This window comes from Danio aesculapii, chromosome 22 (assembly GCF_903798145.1).
Source record: "Danio aesculapii chromosome 22, fDanAes4.1, whole genome shotgun sequence".
Taxonomy (NCBI): domain Eukaryota; kingdom Metazoa; phylum Chordata; class Actinopteri; order Cypriniformes; family Danionidae; genus Danio; species Danio aesculapii.
In genome coordinates, this window is record NC_079456.1 from 22149611 (window position 1) to 22169487 (window position 19877).

Consider the following 19877-nt stretch of genomic DNA (forward strand, 5'->3'; position numbering starts at 1 on the left):
GAACGTGTGGAGGGTAATATCAATAATGGTCAGGCTTAGGGTTGGGGAAGGTGTAGACGTTAATAACTATGATGGTTGGGTTTAGGTTTGCGGTAGGTGTAGACGTTAATAACTATGATGGTTAGGTTTAGGGTTGGGGTAGGTGTAGACGTTAATAACTATGATGGTTGGGTTTAGCGTTGTGGTAAGTATAGACGTTAATAACTGTGAAGTTTGGGTTTAGGTGTGGAGTAGGTGTAGATGTTAATAACTGATGGGTACAGCGCCATCTTGCCAACAACATAGTTTTGCATGTGGGTCTCCATAACTTCATGTTTTGCCTCTACTACAATTTACACCACAGCCTTGCGGTCCACAGACCCTACTCTGTTTTTGCTGTGTATGTGAATTTACCTCAATCGTGTCTATCATGCATGTTTAAATAATTGGACTCAAGTGAAACTCAATGCTCCACATTTGGTGTTAACCCAGTATAAAAATGCATTTAAAATGTATCCATATAATTCTGTTCACAATCCATGTCCAATTAGTGCCATTAGCAAAACTAAAAAACTAAAAAAAAAAAACCTTTTCAAATAACATTACTTTAATGTCAACATAATGTATAGCTAAGGTAATGTGTGCTCCTTTAGAGCCACCCAAAATAATTGCAACTATTTAAAGGTACAGTGTACACAATAACTATTTAAAGGTACCGTGCACATCTACAGTATGTTCAGTTCTCTCTCAGTTCTGTCTCAATGTACAATTGTTTTGTAACAATATTTTAATTTGCTTTCAGTTTCACTTTTATCTGTTTGAATCTCCAAGAGCTGAACCATAAGTAAAAAATGTAAATACTAAAGATCTAATGTATGGGCACATTGCTGATTTAAATGTTGTGAGTTTGGGTTTAGACTTTAATTTAATTCATCCATAAAAATATGTTGGTCAAAGTCACACAGAGGAACAATTGACTCCTGAGAGGTTGCTCTTTCATTTTTCTCAAAACCTTTCCTGTTTTCATTTTTGGTAAGTATCAGTTCCTCCTAAAACTCTTTGTTAGACAACTGTTGAAGCACTGTGGGAAAATAGAGGCGTTAAAAGAATGGTCGTTACATACTTAAGATCATTTTAATGTTTAACAAATTTAAAGTCAAATTTGACTTTAATATCTTGGCAAATCATAATACTTGTATGAAGAAACAAGAGAAAGTCAAAATTTAATCATTCTCCTTTGATTGCAGGAGAAGGAATTGAGACATTACAGTATATACATATTACAGTAAATAGATACTAGTGTTGTGTTGCTGTACACATTGTTTGTTTGGATTTAAGTAGGTGTTTCTTTTCAGACATTCCCCATATTCCTCATCTTCCTCACACTTACTGACTAATTATTCAAGGTTTTATTCAATTCGAGATTCAATTTGATGAAATGGCATTCTGCAATTTGTTTCATCTATAATTGCACTGATATGAATTGGCAGTCTATGAATCACGGCTCAGGTTTTGTGTGGCTGATAACGCACTCGCAATTTTCCCCCCGTCTGTCAGGAAACTTGCCAGGTAACTCGTAATTCAGTCTCGGATTCAAGAACAGCCGCCAACAGGACTGACAATAAAGACCTTCGCGGCTTTCATATAATGTCACTTTATTGTCTGAGGAGAAAAAAAGGGAAGTATAATGAAATTATTTATGATACGCCTCTTTCTGTGGCTAGTACTGTAACTGATTGAAATGGTGTCTTATCTTTCTAATAAGATGGTTAATGTCTCAATACACAACCAATCATGATTCTGTCCTAATTTACTCACCCTCATGTTGGTCTAGTCGTTCTTTATTCTTAGTTTTTTTTCCACACAATGAAGTCAATGGGGTTCAGACAATATTGTTTTGAACCCCATTAACTGTCAGTATATAGACATTTCTCAAAAAGTCTGTGTGTATGTATATATATTCACTGGCCACTTTATTAGGTACACCTGTCGATCTGCTCGTTAACGCAAATTTCTAACCAGCCAATCACATGGCAGGAACTTAATGCATTTAGACATATAGACATGGCCAAGACGATCTGCTGCAGTTCAAACTGAGCATCAGAATGGAGAATAAATCTGATTTTGAACGTGGCATGAATCAGAAAATAAATTAAATACTATTTAGTAAAACATTTTTGAAAATTATGTTAGAGTGACTCAAAAGAGCATACATTGCACACTGTAGCCATACATTTTTTTAAATGACAAATAAAGTACACTAAAGATGTAAAGATGCTAATACCACTAATTGAGCATGGCATGTGTACTGTAGCTTTAAATATTGAAAAGTGATACTAAATGTGTTTTGGAAATGTTATTTGTAAAATGTAAATATGGAGTATACTAATGTAACTAAATGAACAAGAATCATGTACTGTAACTTTAAAAAGTTAAAAGTGAAAATGAAAATCAATTAAAGATGCTTTGGGATATATTTTTGGATAATGGAGCACGCTAATGGCGTTAAAAGAGAACAGAGTGTACTGTAGCTTTAAATAATGAAAAGTGATTGTTTTAAAACTACTTTGAATGTTCAAAGTTTATAACCTTCACTTTGATGTCGCTACTAAAGAAGAAAGATACCGTAGATTTAAATTAGAGTTAAAAGTGAAACTGAAAGTTGATTTCAAAAGATTTTATTGAATTTAATTATTTGTGCTATTATGTATAGGTAATCTTATGGCACAGAATGAGTATTTGAATATAGTAAATTAATGTATTGCATTGCTACTGCTGTTTGCTCTATAATTCGATCTGTTTGGTTATAAAATATCAGTCTTCAGAAGACAATCGAATCGCTTAAAACAGAACTCCGCCATTAGTATTTCCTTTTTTATTTAAAACCCTCAGTATTTCTCTTTTATTCTCTTTCTGTCTCTCTCTCTCTCACACACACACTCACACACGCACACACACACACACACACACACACACGCACACACAAGGCAGCTCTTAAACGTTTAGCTTACTAAGGAGTAATCGTTTTCAAATGCGTCTCATCCTTTCTGCCTTCCCGGTTTTCCCCTTCTCCGTCTCTTTCTTCTGTTTTTCTTTCTCTGCCCTCCCGCTGCGTCTTTATACACTCTCTCTCTCTCTCTCTCTCTCTCTCTCTTTCTCTGTCTGTCTGTCAGTTCTTCTCTTCATCTTCTCTATCAGCCTTTATCTTCCCCTCCTCTTTCTTCTTTTTTACTGCTGTGTTTCAATCACTGCTCTCTCTCTCTTTCTCGTTTACTCCTCTCCTTCGTCTTTGCCGCTGATCTCTCCTTATGTTCTGTCTCTCCGGCGCGAGGGCAATGGTGACAGTAATGTTCGGAGAGCATCAGACGGATGAGTCGGGATGGGGGTGTTACTGCAAAAGACCGCATTAGACCCCTCGCTCGCCCCGTCTTTCCCTCCGTGGACGCCTCGGGGTCTGGATTACACACGACGGTCAGAGAGCAACTAGACGGACGCTCATTAAAGGCTGGATCATGATAGCGTGTCAGACTCACACACACACACACAGAGAGAGGGAGAGAGAGGGAGAGAGAGAGAGATACAGCAGTAGACAATCAGGATTTAGGATTTAAGAGGTACTGACAATGATTTAAATGTTATAATATAATATAATAATATGACAATATTTCTACTTAACAATATATATTTTACAAATGATTGTGATATTAAATGACTGCAAAAATGCTATAGTTCATGTTAATTGATTAACAGCAAGGTCGTTTTTTTTAAAACAATAGTTCACCCAATAATGATCATTCTGTCATCTCTTGTTTCTTTGTTTCTGTTGAGCACAAAAAGAAGATATTTTGAAAAATGTTGAAAACCTGTAACCATTAGCCGCGTTTCCACTATCGCTCCTAAAGCGAATGTGGCAGGGCGAGCCAGGGCCAGTCGTGTTTCCACAGTCACTTCTGCGGCCTGATCGGTAAAATTCCTAATTATGTTAATAAATTTTTTGTTTTTTTAAGCTTACAAACTTAGATCGGGGTCCCTGGTCTGTACTATGCACCAGGTTTCAGTCAGCCGCTGCGACTGCGATTGGACATTACATCAATATCGGCGATCGGGGGTGTTGTAGACTATCTCAAAGAGCTGAGGACCGGTGTGGGGTTCGGTGTGGAGTTTTCCGGAATTTCCTCATCCAAGAATCCATGTCTGGCCTTCCACAAACAGACCACCAACAGTAAAAAACAACCGCTTCAGTTGTCTCCATCTTGAAGGTCTCGTAGTGATGTAAGATTGTGCTTGTGATTCTAATTTGAGTTTTTTTCCTGCTTAACTGGGCGGGTTGTGTGATGTTGGATATGGGGGATGTTATTAGGGTGGGTTTTTTGTGACGTGCAGTGAGCTATTGGTCCGACAGTGGAAAAGCAACGTGATTTCATCCTCACTCCTCAAGCACCCAGGCTATTGGCCCGGCCCTGGCTCACATTGGCCCGACAGTGAAAATGCGGCTATTGACTTCCATAGTACTTGTTTTTCCTATTATGGATGCCAATGGTAACAGGTTTCCAAAACTCTTCAAAACATCTCCTTTTGTCCAGGGTGAGCAAATAAGGGGAGAATTAAAACTTTGGGGTGAACTTTCCCTTAAAAATATGTAATTATTTAGTAAAGCACTACTAAATATACAATTTTTGGAAGTGAATATGAAGCCTTTATATTTATAATTTAATGTGGAAAAAATCTAAACAGACATTGCCAGAGTTTTCTGTTACAAATTTAGTAAGTAATTGAGTAATGGGGAGGCCACGATGGGTAAGGGCTGACAGAGGGAATTAGGCCAGGACACCAGGGCTACGCCACTACTCTTTATGAGAAATGCCAGGACCTCGGTTTAATGTCTCATCCGAAAGGTGGTGCTCACCGACAGTATATTCACTTTTTTTCTGGGGCATTAGGACTCACCAGCCTGATCTCAAGAGAAAACGTAAGTATTTTATGTTTTGTCAGTTTAGTGGCTAATTCGTACAAATTTGTACGAGCTCAGTCGTACGAAATTGTACGATTTTAAAAAGCACCTAACCCCACCCCTAAACCCAACCGTAATTGGGGGATGAGCAAATCGTACGAAAATGTATGAATTATATTGTACGAATTAATACGAATTAGCCACTAAATCAAAAAGTTACGAATTGCCATGAGATTGTGTTGGACTCACACAGACTACAGGTTGAGCGACCCCTGCTGTCCCCACCAACACTGCTTCCAACAGCAACCTAGTTTTCCCATGTGGTCTCTCATCCAAGAACTTACCAGGCTTAGCCCTGCTTAGCTTCAGCGAGTAACCGGTATTGGGCTGAAGGGTGATATGGCTGTAGGCCTAGTTAATATTTAATATTTAATAAAAATTTATATTGTTTTTGGTTAAATAACTGAAGTGCACATTGGGTTAATGCTAAATCAAATGTTTTTAATTAACAATCATTTCATTATTTCAGCTTTATGTGTGATTTGTGTGTATTTCTATTGATTAGATTTGTTTAGCTTGTAGGAAAGCTGTTTTTGAAGAGCACTGATTCATTGTGAAAACAGATATTAGTACTTAAATATAGGCTTGTATATATTAACACTATATTAGTTAATATAAAACTCACTTAACGTAATATAATACATTTCTACTGTACAAACCAAAGAAGAGGGCAAATTCTACAGCAGGTTAGCGCTCCTTCTCATACTTCAGCCTCCACATCAAAGTTTCTGAAAGCAAAGAAGGTCAAGGTGCTCCAGGATTGGCCAGCCCAGTCACCAGACATGAACATTAATGAGCAGGTCTGGAGTAAAATCCAAAGAATCCAAAAAATCTTGTTGAAAGTTAAATCTGTAAAGCCTACAAATTTGCCCCTTTTTTGAAAGTAAACCATTGGCATTTCACAACAATGGAACGATTTCGAGGAATGAGCTTAACATATCTGAGTCTTCTCCGATTCTCAGAAGACAATCTGAGTCTTCTTGAATTGATTCTGCGAACACCTCACATCACTGGATAAGATTGTGCTCAGAATATCAGGAAAATAATATCACTGCACCACAGCACTGAACAAACCTTTTAACACTTGACTATCATCCAATTTACCGTCTCTGTTATTTCTGCTAGCCAGGAGGCTAACGCACCATCGCAAATGAGCTCTGAAAACTATTTCATGCCCATCAACGAATAAATCACTCACTAAAGAGAGAGGAGAGGAACACGGCGTCCTCTGTTTAGTCATCAAAGAGCGCGGAGAGAGAAAAAAATGTGGTAAACTATAAACGCATGAAACTGTTGAAACAAGCCTGGGTATACAAGGCAGGACCAGAGGGCTAAATATAGCCTTCTAGGTTATCTGCTTTCTGCAAGCACTGAATCACTGTTCCCTCGCATTATTTACATGTCTGTGCTTGCGATCTTTGAGCCGCTCTTTCGCTTTCCATCCACTTTTTCTTTCGGGATCTGGCATGTCACCCTTTCTTCTCTCCCAAACCCCTATCGCAATCCTGCTGCCATGTCTTCAGGTTAACCAAACACCCTGCAACGTGAAATCAAACGCAATCTCTCTTTTTAAAAACAGACGGCTTTTATGCTGTTTTTACTAGAGCGGATCTGTTGATATGAGGGCTGAAGAGACTCACCATGATATAGTGGCGCTGCATCTCAGTTTTCTCACTGGCCAACTTCTCACACTCCAACTTGAGACTGTGAAGAAATACAAGAAAAAAATATATATGAATGAAAAACCTAGCCTGAGATGACACAATGAAGACTGATGTTTGCATAAATTAAAATGAACAAATACAATAAAATGAATCAGAAAAATGGTAATTATTTAAATAAATTGGAACAAACCATTTCACTTTCATTTGTTAACCCATATGAACCCAAACAAATAGATTCACTTTAATAAATTGTTATTTTTCCTTCGGCTTAGTCTCTTATTTATCAGGGGCCGCCACAGTGGAATGAACCACCAACTATTCCAGCTTATGTTTTAAGCAGCGGATGCACTTCCAGCAACCGAGTACTGGGAAACACCCACACATTTGTTTACCCAATTCATTTATAGCGCATGTCCTTGAACTGTGGGGGAAACCGGAGCACACCAACACGGGGAGAACATGCAAATTCCACACAGACATGCCAATGGTCCAGCAGGGACTTGAACCAGCGATCTTCTTGCTGTGAGGCGACAGTGCTAACCACTGAGCCACCATGCCACCCCTTTAATAAATGAATCAAAACTAATAAATTCATTTACATGGATCAAAACAATCTGACTCACAAATAAATCAGAAAGATCAAACATACTTCAATGAATCTGAATAAAGTATTAATCCAGTCAATGATTTGATTTAATTCAATTCCATGAAAATTCAGATCAATTCACTTACAGGAATCAAAACAAACTGATATACTTAAAATAATCTAAAACCTGAATAAAGCAACTAACTTAAATTAATCTTAACAAACAGGTTCATTAAATGGAATCAGCACAAGCTGATTCACTTAAGTAAGCTGATTCAATAAAGTAAAAATAAATCAAAACTAAGGAATTCACTTGCATGGATCAAATCGAATCTGATGCAAATGTGAACCAAGGATAATCAAAACGATCATGAATCAATTAAATTAAATAAATCAGAGCAGAATGATTCATTTAAAAAATGAAAACAAAATTACTTTGATCAGAATCAGAATCAACTGCTTCAATTGAATCAGACCAAACTAATTTACTTACAGGATTTATACACATACTGTTTCATTAAGAACGAATCAAAATGAATAAACTTATGTAAAGGAATCATAACAAACCAATTCACTTAAATCAAGTAACTGAAAATTTTTTTTTTAAATTACATAAATCAAAACAATCTAATTCAGCTAATCAACTTGATGAATCACAACAGACTGTTTCATTAAACGAACTTGAATCTGAACAAAACAGTTCATTAACAAGAATCTGATTCACTTAAATATAATCCAACTTTTACTAAAACAAGTAAAAATGAATCAGTTAACTCAGAACAAACTAATTCCTATACAGAAATTAAAACAATAAAACTCACTTAAATGAATCAGAAAAACATAACTCCCTCAAATGAATCATAATAAAGTGCTTAATGTGAATCAGAACAAATAGATTTACTTTACTGAACAAGTAATAAATTGAATTAAATGAAACATAATAAAATCATTTAATGAACACGAAACAAACGCTTAATAAATGTATTAAATATAAGGACACAGCAATTACATCAATCAAAACAATCTGATTCAGCTAATCAACTTGATAAATCACAACAAACTCTCTCATTAAACGAATTAGAAGAAAATAATTAACTTGAATCTGCACAAAAGAGTTCATTTACAGGAATTTGATTTACTTAAATGTAATCCAACCCAAAATCCTCACTTGAACAAAAAAGAACAAAATGTTTGATGTTTGAGTAAAAAAGATTGAGTAAAAATGAATTCAATTCCCATAGAGAAACTAAAGAAATACCTAAATGAATCAGAAAAATTCAAATGATTCAGGATAAAATGATTCATGTGAATCAGAACACATTTAAAGACTTAAAAATTAAAGATTTACTTTACTTAACAATGAATAAATTGAATTAAATGAAGCAAAAAAACAAACAAAAAAATCACTTACTGAAAACCAAACAAACTGATTCATTTAAAATAATCTGAATAAACCAATTAACTTAAATGGTGTGTGCGCAATACGATAATTAAACAATTAAATAATATTATATTAAATCTACAATACTAAGTTATATAATATATATATTTAAATAAAACACTATATACTTTGTGCTAGTAACTTGTTAGAAAATACACCAGATGATAGCATCACCATTTTAGCAGCATTAATTTAAGACAGTGTGGGATTAATTAATAATCAGAAGCTTTTCACACACTGGGAGCAAACCCTCACCTGTGGTACTGAGCCTGAAGGAACTGGAACTCCTCTTTAATGCGGTCCAGAGTCTCCAGAACCGTAAACTTAAATGACTGTCCAGGCTGCAGAGGTACCTGAAGAGAGAGAAGCGCGAGAGAGAAAAAGAAAATGATGGTTTATTATTAATCAGTAAACAGTCATCGCTCTGGGCTGGGAGATTAGATTGGGTAAATTAATGTACCAAATGCGACTCATTGAAATAAAATTGAAAAAGTGTTCCCAATGCTTTATCTTTGACCTTGGCCTCTCTATTCAAACACTGCCTCTTTTTTTTTGGAGAGGGAGGAGAAAAAAATATAATAACAACAGCACTTCTGAGGGGTCGCGGTAACCCTTGTTCTGCAAACACTCTTTCCCAGTCTCAGGATCGAGTCATTAATCTGAGATTGGCAAATATGAACGTCGCTGGAATTCATTTCAGTCATGCAGAGATTCTTTAGATTCCCATGACTATTAAGCTATGCTTTATTCATAATTATGTAAGACGCATGTTTCGGTACATCCAAAACTAAAATGGTAACACAGAGAGTTCAGTCAAATGAATTGGAACAAACGAATTGACTTCAGATCATGAATATGATACATATCTATAAACATTTGCTCATAGCTCGTGATTCACAGGTCTTTTGTGTTTATTTACGCTTTTGAATTTCATTACAGGACCTTGATCTCTGGTTTTGATGATGAAAATTTTAAAAAGGGGTCTTTAAATGACAGTTCTGATCTTGTAGGTTATGTTGTTTGTCTGTCGAACTACTAGAAATGTCAAATAAATTCCAAAACTCCAGTTACATTTTCAACATCAAACGTCAAAAGACCCAAAATCTAAAACCTGTGAATCATGAACTACAGGCACCTTAAAATTCAAGAGTTAGCTGATGATTGATAAGATAAATGCATGTTTGGCATGCTGTCCTGGGAGAAAGCCCTGAGCTCGGAGGATCCTAATTACTTATATTACTTATTAGGACCCCTACTTAATTACTTATTAGGACCCCTAATATGTACTCCCCCCACCCCCCAAAATTAATTTGGAGAAAGGGGAATCTGAGCTCAGGTAGGTCTCGTAAAGTCTCCTTGATTATGTTAGGAAAGAGGGTAGGGAGACGGGGTGGATGTGGGGGATTCCTCAAGACAAAGATGGCTAAGGTAAGGAAATCCGGCTATTCATGTGCGTTTGGATTCATCTGATTGGTATATCATGTAATAGCTAATGTGGGACCAACTGTGGTCAATCATAAGCACGAGATCCTCTCGAAATTAGTTTAGAAATAAACTTTACTTAACATAAATCTTTTACTTATTTATTGTTATGTTCCATGTTAGTTTTATGTGTATTTATTTTCCTCACCTTTCTAGTTTAGTTTCTTATTGGTTCAGTTAAGTGTCCATCATCATTATGACGGTGCCAGTTCCACCAATCCCTGGACGAGCCACAAGGATTTAAAGTTCCGACAAACCACTGTGTGGTGTGCGCTTTGCCTTAGCGTACCTTTGTGCTCCACGCAATTTGTGTTTTTGGCATGCTTAGGCTATTTGGTGATTATTATCTCAGTTTTACTGTGGTAATTCGAGTTTACTTGTTAAACTTCGTTGGCTTTAAGTAAATGCTTTGATAGTTGTTGTGTGATTCTTAACTGAGCCTTATGATATTGTTGGGTTTGTTTTAGTTTAGACTGATTTTTGTTAGGTTAGTTTGAGTGTTTTGCCACCTGTGTAATTTTGAGTTTTGTAGTTTAATTAGTTTAGATCGGGTGTCGGGTGCACTGAAGATTTCGGTTTCATTCATTCATTCATTCTTTTTTTTTTTGGCTTAGTCCCTTTATTAATCCAGGGTCGCCGCAGCGGAATGAACCTCCAACTTATCCAGCAGATGCCCTTCCAGCCGCAACCCGTCTTTGGGAAACATCCATACACACTCACACACTACGGACAATTTAGCTTTCCCAATTTACCTGTACCACATGTCTTTGGACTGTGAGGGAAACCGGAGCACCCGGCGGAAACCCACGCGAATGCGGGGAGAACATGCAAACTCCACACAGAAACGCCAACTGACCCAGCCGAGGCTCGAACCAGCAACCTTCTTGCTGTGAGGCGACAGCACTACCTACTGTGCCAATGCGTTGCCCGATGTCGGTTTCATTTTCATTATTTATTTTTGTCGCCTAGTTTAGAAGTTAGACTTTTTTCATTATTACTGTTACATCTTTTGTTTAAACCATTGAGTAAAAAGCTTAAATTTTGAATTGATTTCTGCCTCATCCTAGATCTGTCGCACACATTACATCTGTCTCACCTAAATGTTACAGCATCCCTTTTAAACATCATAAACACGTAACATACATAAAGTACATTAGAAGTCTAACTATCGAACAGTGAATCTAATGAGTCATATGATTCATTGTTTGTAGTGAATCAGATTTCAGTATTAGCAGAATGTTGAATGACTAACTCTTACTAACCAATAAACTTAAAAAAGTCCAGTTATTAATAAAATGGCATGGTTCAAATATATGGAAAGTGTAATTTTATAGGCAAAAGGGTACTACAATTTTACATAAATTAATCAGAGCATGATTTACTAAAACAAAACATCAGAGCAAACTAATTTACAACTGAAAACAAAACAATGTAATTTACAAGTCACTGATTTCATTTATTGAATCAATCTGATGAATTTTAATCAATAAAAATAAATAGGAAAGACTTTATTAACTTGAATCTGAACAATCGGAGTCATTGTTTGTAGTGAACAAATAGGCATTTGCTGAATTTTAAATAACTAATTATTAATAAACGGTAAACAAACAAAATCGAACTAAAACAAATTACTTTTAGCAAAAAGTACCCAGATTTAGAAAGAAATCCGCATAGACAATTTTACATGATTGATGTAAACAACAGAACAAATGGATTTACTAAATACTCATTTGGCTTTAATCAGAACAAATTAACAGAAATCAAAGCAGTATGATTCATAAAAAATACTTAAGCAATCAGAATAAATAAAACAAATTGGTTACTGTAAATTTACTGTAACAAGACCAAAAACAGCAGGATTCATCTTAACTAATCAGAATAAATTAAAAATTAAGTTACTGAATCAGATGAAGCAGTTTTACTTAAATTATCTCATGAACTTAAATCTGAACAAAACTGAAACAGTAATTCAGAGTAGTAAAATGGAAACCGTAACATGACTTCATTATTTCAACAGTAACTGAGCATCTCGTAGAGTAAAAAAAAGGAAGCGTGTCACCAAAATTAGAGCATAAGTGATCACAACAGACAAACTTGTATGCATGTTAATTTGTGCAGAAACGGTCATGCATCTTGTCGACCAATTACTAAAACTGCATTTTAATACCAGGTGAAAACAGGGCCTGAGAAAGCGTTCAAATCCAGGTGCAACTAAAAAGTTTATAATGTGATTCCTGAATGAACGGGAATCAAAAAGACCAACGAATCAATCACAGCCCTCTCAGACAGTTCTGTTTAACACTTTTATCAACCATTTTCACACTTCTCTCCAATCCACAGATGAAAAACACACCGAGTGGGCCCGTCTATGAACAAAACCCACGTGCTTTAATCTGCTCGTACTGTACTCATTTCTACCTCTCCTCCTCATTAAGACCCAAGTCCTTGCTATTTTTAAACCCGTTTCTCATTCTGTCAGCTGCTTCCTAAAATGGCCGCCTTTGTCCTGCACTCCTGCGGGCTCCCAGTTCGTTCTCTGAAGCTCGCTGTCCGGCGAGGGGCTGAAGATTGGCGGTTTCAGTAGGGGCTTAATTAGTCTAGACAAGCGAAATTCAATTAAATTTCAATTAGGCTAACGGTGGAGGTCAGACACTCGGTGAGCTTTCGAGTAATTAAGCTGCAGGCACACAGCTGACTGGATGAGTTCAGTGTTTGTGTGTGGATAGAGAAGGGGGGGGGGGGGGGTGTCATCATATCCCTACTGACCCTCTTTCATGCAAACGTGTATGTGTGTGTGTGTGTGTGTACTAAGTATCCTGTGATGTGTTTCCCAAACAACGATGTAATTCACTGCTTAGCTAGCATAGTACAATGCACTGTGAGTGAAACTAGTTTCCTCCATATAGCAGCGTTGGATGTAATTAGTTACAAAGTAACTAGTTACCACAATTACCTCATTTTTCCACTGATAAAGTAAAGTAAGGGATTACTTTTAATTTTTTGATCATTTAAGTCAGTAACTTATAATGTACTTGCCTTATACTGTTAATAAATTCAACAGTTCAGAATAAATCTATTCAGGGAAGCAGAGGAATTGTACTTTTTCTTGTACAAATACAATTTGAAGATAATCTTACTTAAAAAGTAACATTTATCAAGATGATTGAACATTCTTAAACTATGAATTTAGTGGGAAATTAATGATAATATTTGGTGTGTAGGCGCAAGGACAGATTCAATGATTTTGGGGCCCTAAGCAAACATGGGGTCAAAGTCCTGAAGTGCACCCTTTCTACTTTTATTTAATTTTTTTTTTTGTTTTTCCACTCAATCTTCTTTTAAATTAATGCAATCTCAACATTTTAAGTGATTAGTTTTCTTAAAATGACAACTAAAAATAATTAATATATACATATATTTATAAATTTGACTGCTGGACTGCTCCATGATGGATATTTGGTAATATTATTATTATTATTCCGTAACATTACATTATTATAACAATAAAATATTTGATCATATACTAAGTAATATTCAATCACATTAAAATTTTATTTGTTTTACTCTCACCATAAAAAATATGGGAGAAAACAATGTGGTTAGCACTGTTGCCTCACAGCTAAAAGGTCACAGGTAGGATTCCTAGATGGGCCAGTTGGCATTTCTGTGTGGAGTTTGCATGTTCTCCCCTTGTTCGCGTGGGTTTCCTCCGGGTGCTCCGGTTTCCCCCACAGTCCCAGGGACATGCGCTATAGGTGAATTGAATAAACTAAATTGGCCATAGTGTATGAGTGTGTGTGAATAAGTGTGTATGGGTGTTTCCCAGTACTGGGTTGCAGCTGGAAGAGCATCCGCTGGCTGTGTGAAATACATGCCGGAAAAGTTGGCGGTTCATTCTGCTGTGGCGACCTCTGAAATAAAGACTAAGCCAATGGAAAAAGAAGGAATGGTGTGTGTGATATGAAATGTGGTGTCATTACTCTGAAACATTTCGTGATTTGATATATGTTTAACATCTTTTAGCTTAAAACAAAGCTAAAAAGTCAGATTTGACTCACATTTAAAGATTTAAGACTTAAATTTTAATTTACATTGAGATTTATATGGATTTTGTGTAGTCATGTACTTGAATTACTTATTAAGTAAATAAGTTATTTTTCAGACACGTAATTAGAAAAGTCATGTAAATATGATTTTAATGATGCAATTAGTCATCAGTAATCAGTTTTTGGAAGAAATTTACCCAACACTGGTTGTCAGTAACATCACAGAGGTAATAATTCCTGCTTTTTTTAAATATTTGGGATCAAACTAATGTTAGATTGTTGCTGTAAATACCAAACATGGCTCTAAGGACTGCTTTGCTGTTTTTGTACTGCATTATTTAGATTTTTTATTCTGGATCCCATTTGGTTCCTCCATAGTATAAAGCATGTTCACAGTGTAAAAGTGCCTTCACGGGAATTCCAACACAAATGAGGTTAATTTAATCATTTTATTACAAATTTAAGTGGACTGAACATAAAACAATTAGGTTGTCTAAAAATACTTAATATTGTGCTGTTTTGAGTCATTTTAAATAAGTAGTTTGAACAAGCAGAAAAAAATGATTATTTGCCTTGCAAATCCTGTGCTTTAAAGGGATATTTCAACCAAAGTGAACATTTTCCTCACCCTTAACTAGTTGTGAGTACTATGTAAGTAAGTGGCTGTTTTTACCAGAATTTTCTAGAATATCTTATTTTGTGTTCAACATGCAGAAAGAATGTCAAAAGATTGAAACAGTTGAAAATTCTGTCATCATTTTTAAATTTTTCACTTATGCTTAGATACTCCTAAATAAGTAGAGAGCAAAATGTTTGTAAGTATGGAATGAAACATATATACTGGATGTTAGCTTGCTTATTTTACTCATGGCCATGAAGTCAATATGCAATTTTTAAGATGGATTTAGTTGTAGTTTTAACAAACACAAGTCACCTGATCTATGGATTCAGTTGAACTACATTGTTGACAGACTTGTGACCATTGTTAGCTAATGACGCTTTTGTGAAATGCACCCAAGAACGGCACACAAACCACACTGGTCACAAGATCATAGCAGATTTCCAAAACGACACAAGAGTATATATCAGAAATCAAATATTACTGGAACATTTTAAAGATGCATCTCAATTAAATTATTATAACAATGATTTTTACATTTGCTGAGGGAAATTGTGCCACTTTCTGAAAGAAATGTGCAATTTTATTGTAGATCTTGTTGTCAAAATGTGCTGCTACTTGGTAAAAATGTTGATACATGATATAATGGCAAGCAAATCAGCATTGGCCGATAAATGTGTATTTTTAATGTTACTATTATTGGCACATTAAGAAAATGTATCATCGTCCAGTAAATTATGCACTAACAATTTTAGTAAATTACACAGTATTTAAATGTAGAAAAGATTGTATTTTATTGTTTGACAGTTATGCAGTATGTTACTGTATTTTAAAGTTCTTAAAGAAATATCTTCTTGGCACCATTCATTCATTTTATTTTTGGCTTAGTCCCTTTATTAATCTGTGGTCACCACAGCGGAATGAACCGCCAACTTATCCAGCATATGCATATGCTGCGTAGCAGATGCCCTTCCAGCTGCAACCCATCACTGGAAAACACTCATACTCCCATTCACACACACTCATAGACTACGGCCAATTTAGCTTACCCAATTCACCTGTATCACATGCCTTTACACTGTGGGGAAAACCGGAGCACCCAGAGGATACCCACACGAACACAGGGAGAACATGCAAACTCTACACAGAAATGCCAACTGACCCAGCCGTGGCTCGAACTAGCGACCTTCTTGCTGTGAGGTGACATCGCTACCCACTAGGCCACCTTGCTGCCCTTCTTGGCACCATTACAGCAGTATTTTTAATTTGCTGTAAATCACAATACACTAATAAAAGAGCTTGCAACCTGACAGATCATGGGAAATACAGCAATGTATCACTGCAAAAAAAATAAAAAAAATTTAATTTGTCAATTATTTAAAACTTTTTAGATCACTGCTTTCTGCTGCCAAGATAAAAAAAGAAAAATTCCCAACAAGATTTGAATTTATCCACTTAAATATTGGTTATCAGTATGTGCCAAATTAAAATAACTAAAACTAGATATAAATATGCTATATTTAAAGCATGTCTTATTAAAATTCCCAAACATTTGAAGGCAAAATTATTAGCCTTCCTGTCCCCAAAAAAGAAAACACAATTTCATGATATTTCCAACATTTTTTTTTACTTTTAGAGAAAGTCCAACACAATCTCACGTCAATTCGTAACTTTTTGATTTAGTGGCTAATTCGTATGAATCTGTACGATCTAATTTGTACAATTTGTTCATCGCCCAATGACGGTTAGGTTTAGGGGCGGGGTTGGGTGACACACCGCCTTTTTAAAATTTTACATTTTCGTACGACTGAGCTAGTACAAATTAGCCACTAAACTGACAAAACGTAAAATACTTATGTTTTCTTGTGAGATCAGGCTGTCTTATTTCTTTTAGTTTAGCTGGAATAAAAGTTATAAAAAAAAAACTGAATAAATTTTGAAGGTCAATATTATTAGCACCCTTATATATTTTTTGATTGGTTGTCCAAAGATTTGCCTTATTAACTTAGTTAAGCCTATAAATTGTACTTAAATCTGAATATTAGTATCTTGCAAATTAACTAGTAAACTATTATGTACTGTCATCACGGCAAAGACAAAAAAACAGCGAGAAATTAGTTATTTAAATTTTTTTTTTTTTAAAAAGGTGTTGTAAAAATCTTTCCTCCGTTAAACAGCACTTGAGGATTATTAAAAAAAAAATTACAAAATTCACAGAAGAGCTAATCATTTTGCCTTCAACTGTAAGTACACAATGTTGAGTTATATGTGTTGCTTTGGCTATGAACAAAATGGATCTTTTCAGCCTAAATTGGATGTAACTGCAACTTTCAGTACAAACATACATGCAAAGCTCGCGCATGCAAACAAACACAGAGGAAACCTAGGTAAGAGCGTCTGTTTAGACACAACAGAGTGTGTCAGACAGAAGGAGGGGGAATCCTGAAATCCAAAACTGATCCAGTTAATCTGGACGGAGGGGGACGAGGCAGACAGCGGGCCATGTGGGACAGCAGCTAGTCAATCACAATTTAGACGAGCTGCGGCAGGCTAGCCTAGAATTACGGGAGATTATCTTCTGAGGGAGGTCAAAGGGGGAGAGCGAGATGAGCAGATCCCATAACAATGGTGGGAAATGAAATCTCTCCCAATCGCCCACTCTGATCATCTCATATATCACTGCTGGAGTTGCTATTTTGGACACACAGCGTCTTAAATCGGCTTGAAGGCGCAGAGAAAGAGGAGCGCAGACAGCTTCCAAGACATCCGCGAAGCAGTTTTTTGCTTGCATCCTCGCAGACTGGCTGGGATAGAGACATCCATGAAAAAATCATCCACTGGTGAAATATTTAGTGCAAAAAGGCGCATGAATAGATGAGGATCACCAGAGAGTGGGAGGAAGAGAAGTGTCAGTGTGATCTCGGGAGGGATCTGGGCGAATGTGTGAGAGAGTGTGTGTGTGTGTGTGTGAACTCGCTCTCTAAAAACCCATATTTCCTTCCTTTCTGCTCACTGCTGCAAAACCTTGGCTGTATCCAAAATCGGCCGCTATACCCTATATATAATATGTACATTATGTACATTATTTGATGGAGCAGCCATTTGTAGTGGTCTCCAAAACCATAGTGGATGCTCTGAAGTGCACTCAATCCATCCCATAATGCACCGTAATCAAACGTCTACAACCCATGTACACTCAACCGCTAGAAAATGCCTAAAATGCACTGTGAGAGTTTGTGCACCAAATAAATTTTTATATCTGACCACAAGATGGCATCCATAGTAAAATCCCATCGTTGTAAATTTCAAAATAATATATAATTTTATTTAATTAACGTTTTATATACATGAAAGAAATCTAAATAATTAGTTTCATTGAATTTCAGCCTGCTAAATGTTAAATAACTACCACAGGGTCTGATCAAGAAGTTGAAAATCTAATCTGTGAGATTTATCAACCAGCAAATCACAAACAAAATGGCATCTATTCTCTTCATTAACTCTTTCTAGTGGACTTTCTTAGTGGACTAATGTAAATTAATGTAGACTAACGCACTCTCGGAAATAAAGGTATTGGAGCTGTCACTGGGGAAGTACCTTTTCATAAAATACATATTAGTACCCAAAGAGTCCACAGTGGTACCTCAAAGGTGCATATTAGTGCCCAAATGTACCTAAAAAGTACCTTTGAGGTACTATTATGGACCCTTCAGGTACAAATATGTACTTTTTGAAAAGGTACTTCCCCAGTGACAGCTCCTGTACCTTAATTTCTGAGAGTGTGTAAACAACAGTGAATGAGGGTATAGTGGCAATTTCGGATACAAGTCTTGCCTTTAAAAAGCTACTGGTTTTCTTACAACTATTTTGAGTCTCGGGTACATCTCGATTTGGCTGTCACACCCTCTTTAAATGACCAGAGTGAAAGTCCTGTCATATCTAAGTCTTTCATTCAATCTCAAACCCCATTTTATACTGGGACATCTTGGCGACTTACTGACAATGCAGCTCTGGAGTGGCTCGCTTTGTGAGGCCGGGCTAAAACCATCGCTGTCCAATACTGGATTAGGAACCATGGATTGGCAGGCAGAGAAAACAGCTTTTATACTTACAGAGTAAATCGGCAACGGTTTGAGCTGAAAGATTGAAAGAAGGAGAAAGAAAGTCCTCTTATTTGTGTTTCTGAACACCACAAGAGAGCGATAATAAAAGATTCCGATATGAAACCTGAAACCAAGTTTAACATCCAAATGTGACCAGAATGTATGAAAAAAAAAACAAAGGTTTATTAAAACAATCTGGCTGTGAGTAAAAATGAGCAAAAGGAGAGCACACACCAGCTCAAACTATCAGCTCATTAAAAGAGCATATGTGAATTTTGTGGCCAGGAATTTGGCTATGATTTTCACTTGGCCACCACATCAGTGCAACAGAAAGAGCTGGCACTCACTCTCAGACACACACATACCGGCAATAACACACTAAAACATGTATGAAAGCTCCACAAATTTACGGTTTGTATAAAAATTTGAAGAGAATCAAGTCTTTGCCATTAATTAATAATCAAAGCAATTATAACCTTCTATCATCAAGCATTTTGAATCCAAAACCATTTTAGGTGCCATTTTATGACCAGAATTGTCTTTTTAATCAGTAGCTACGTTTCCATCCACCTACTTTTATGCGCATTTTGGATATGTGCATAAAAAAACGATTGATGGAAACGCCAAGATGTACATACATTTTGAAAATGCGCATAAAAAACATATGTGCATAACTGAATAGGATAAACTTTTTATTCCATAAGAAAAGATGCACATAAACTGCAATGGAAACACTTTTACTGAACAAATTCCACTATGCATGTTAAAAAAGTTCACGTTACTTTGTTATAATAGATCATGTGATGATAAAAATGTGTGCGAATGGATAAAGCAGGCTGACCGCATTGTAAAACATCTGAAATGTTGCTTTGGTCATTCTAAAATACATGAACCATTTCAGTATTAGTGTTATTATATTATTAATGACCTACAGAATCAAGAGCGT

The 19877-nt window shown here is 36.1% G+C and overlaps 1 protein-coding gene across 2 annotated transcripts in view; it reads right to left on the reverse strand.

Moving 5' to 3' along the window:
* The window catches only part of tle2b (TLE family member 2, transcriptional corepressor b), an 86325-nt gene that overhangs the window by 62382 nt on the left and 4066 nt on the right, over positions 1-19877 (reverse strand). For both annotated transcript variants that reach the window (XM_056447579.1, XM_056447578.1), the window contains exons 2-3: positions 8937-9034; positions 6631-6694 (exon numbers count right to left, since the gene is read on the reverse strand). In XM_056447579.1, the coding sequence (XP_056303554.1) occupies positions 6631-6694; positions 8937-9034 (162 nt within the window). The remainder of the gene's footprint in view (positions 1-6630; positions 6695-8936; positions 9035-19877) is intronic.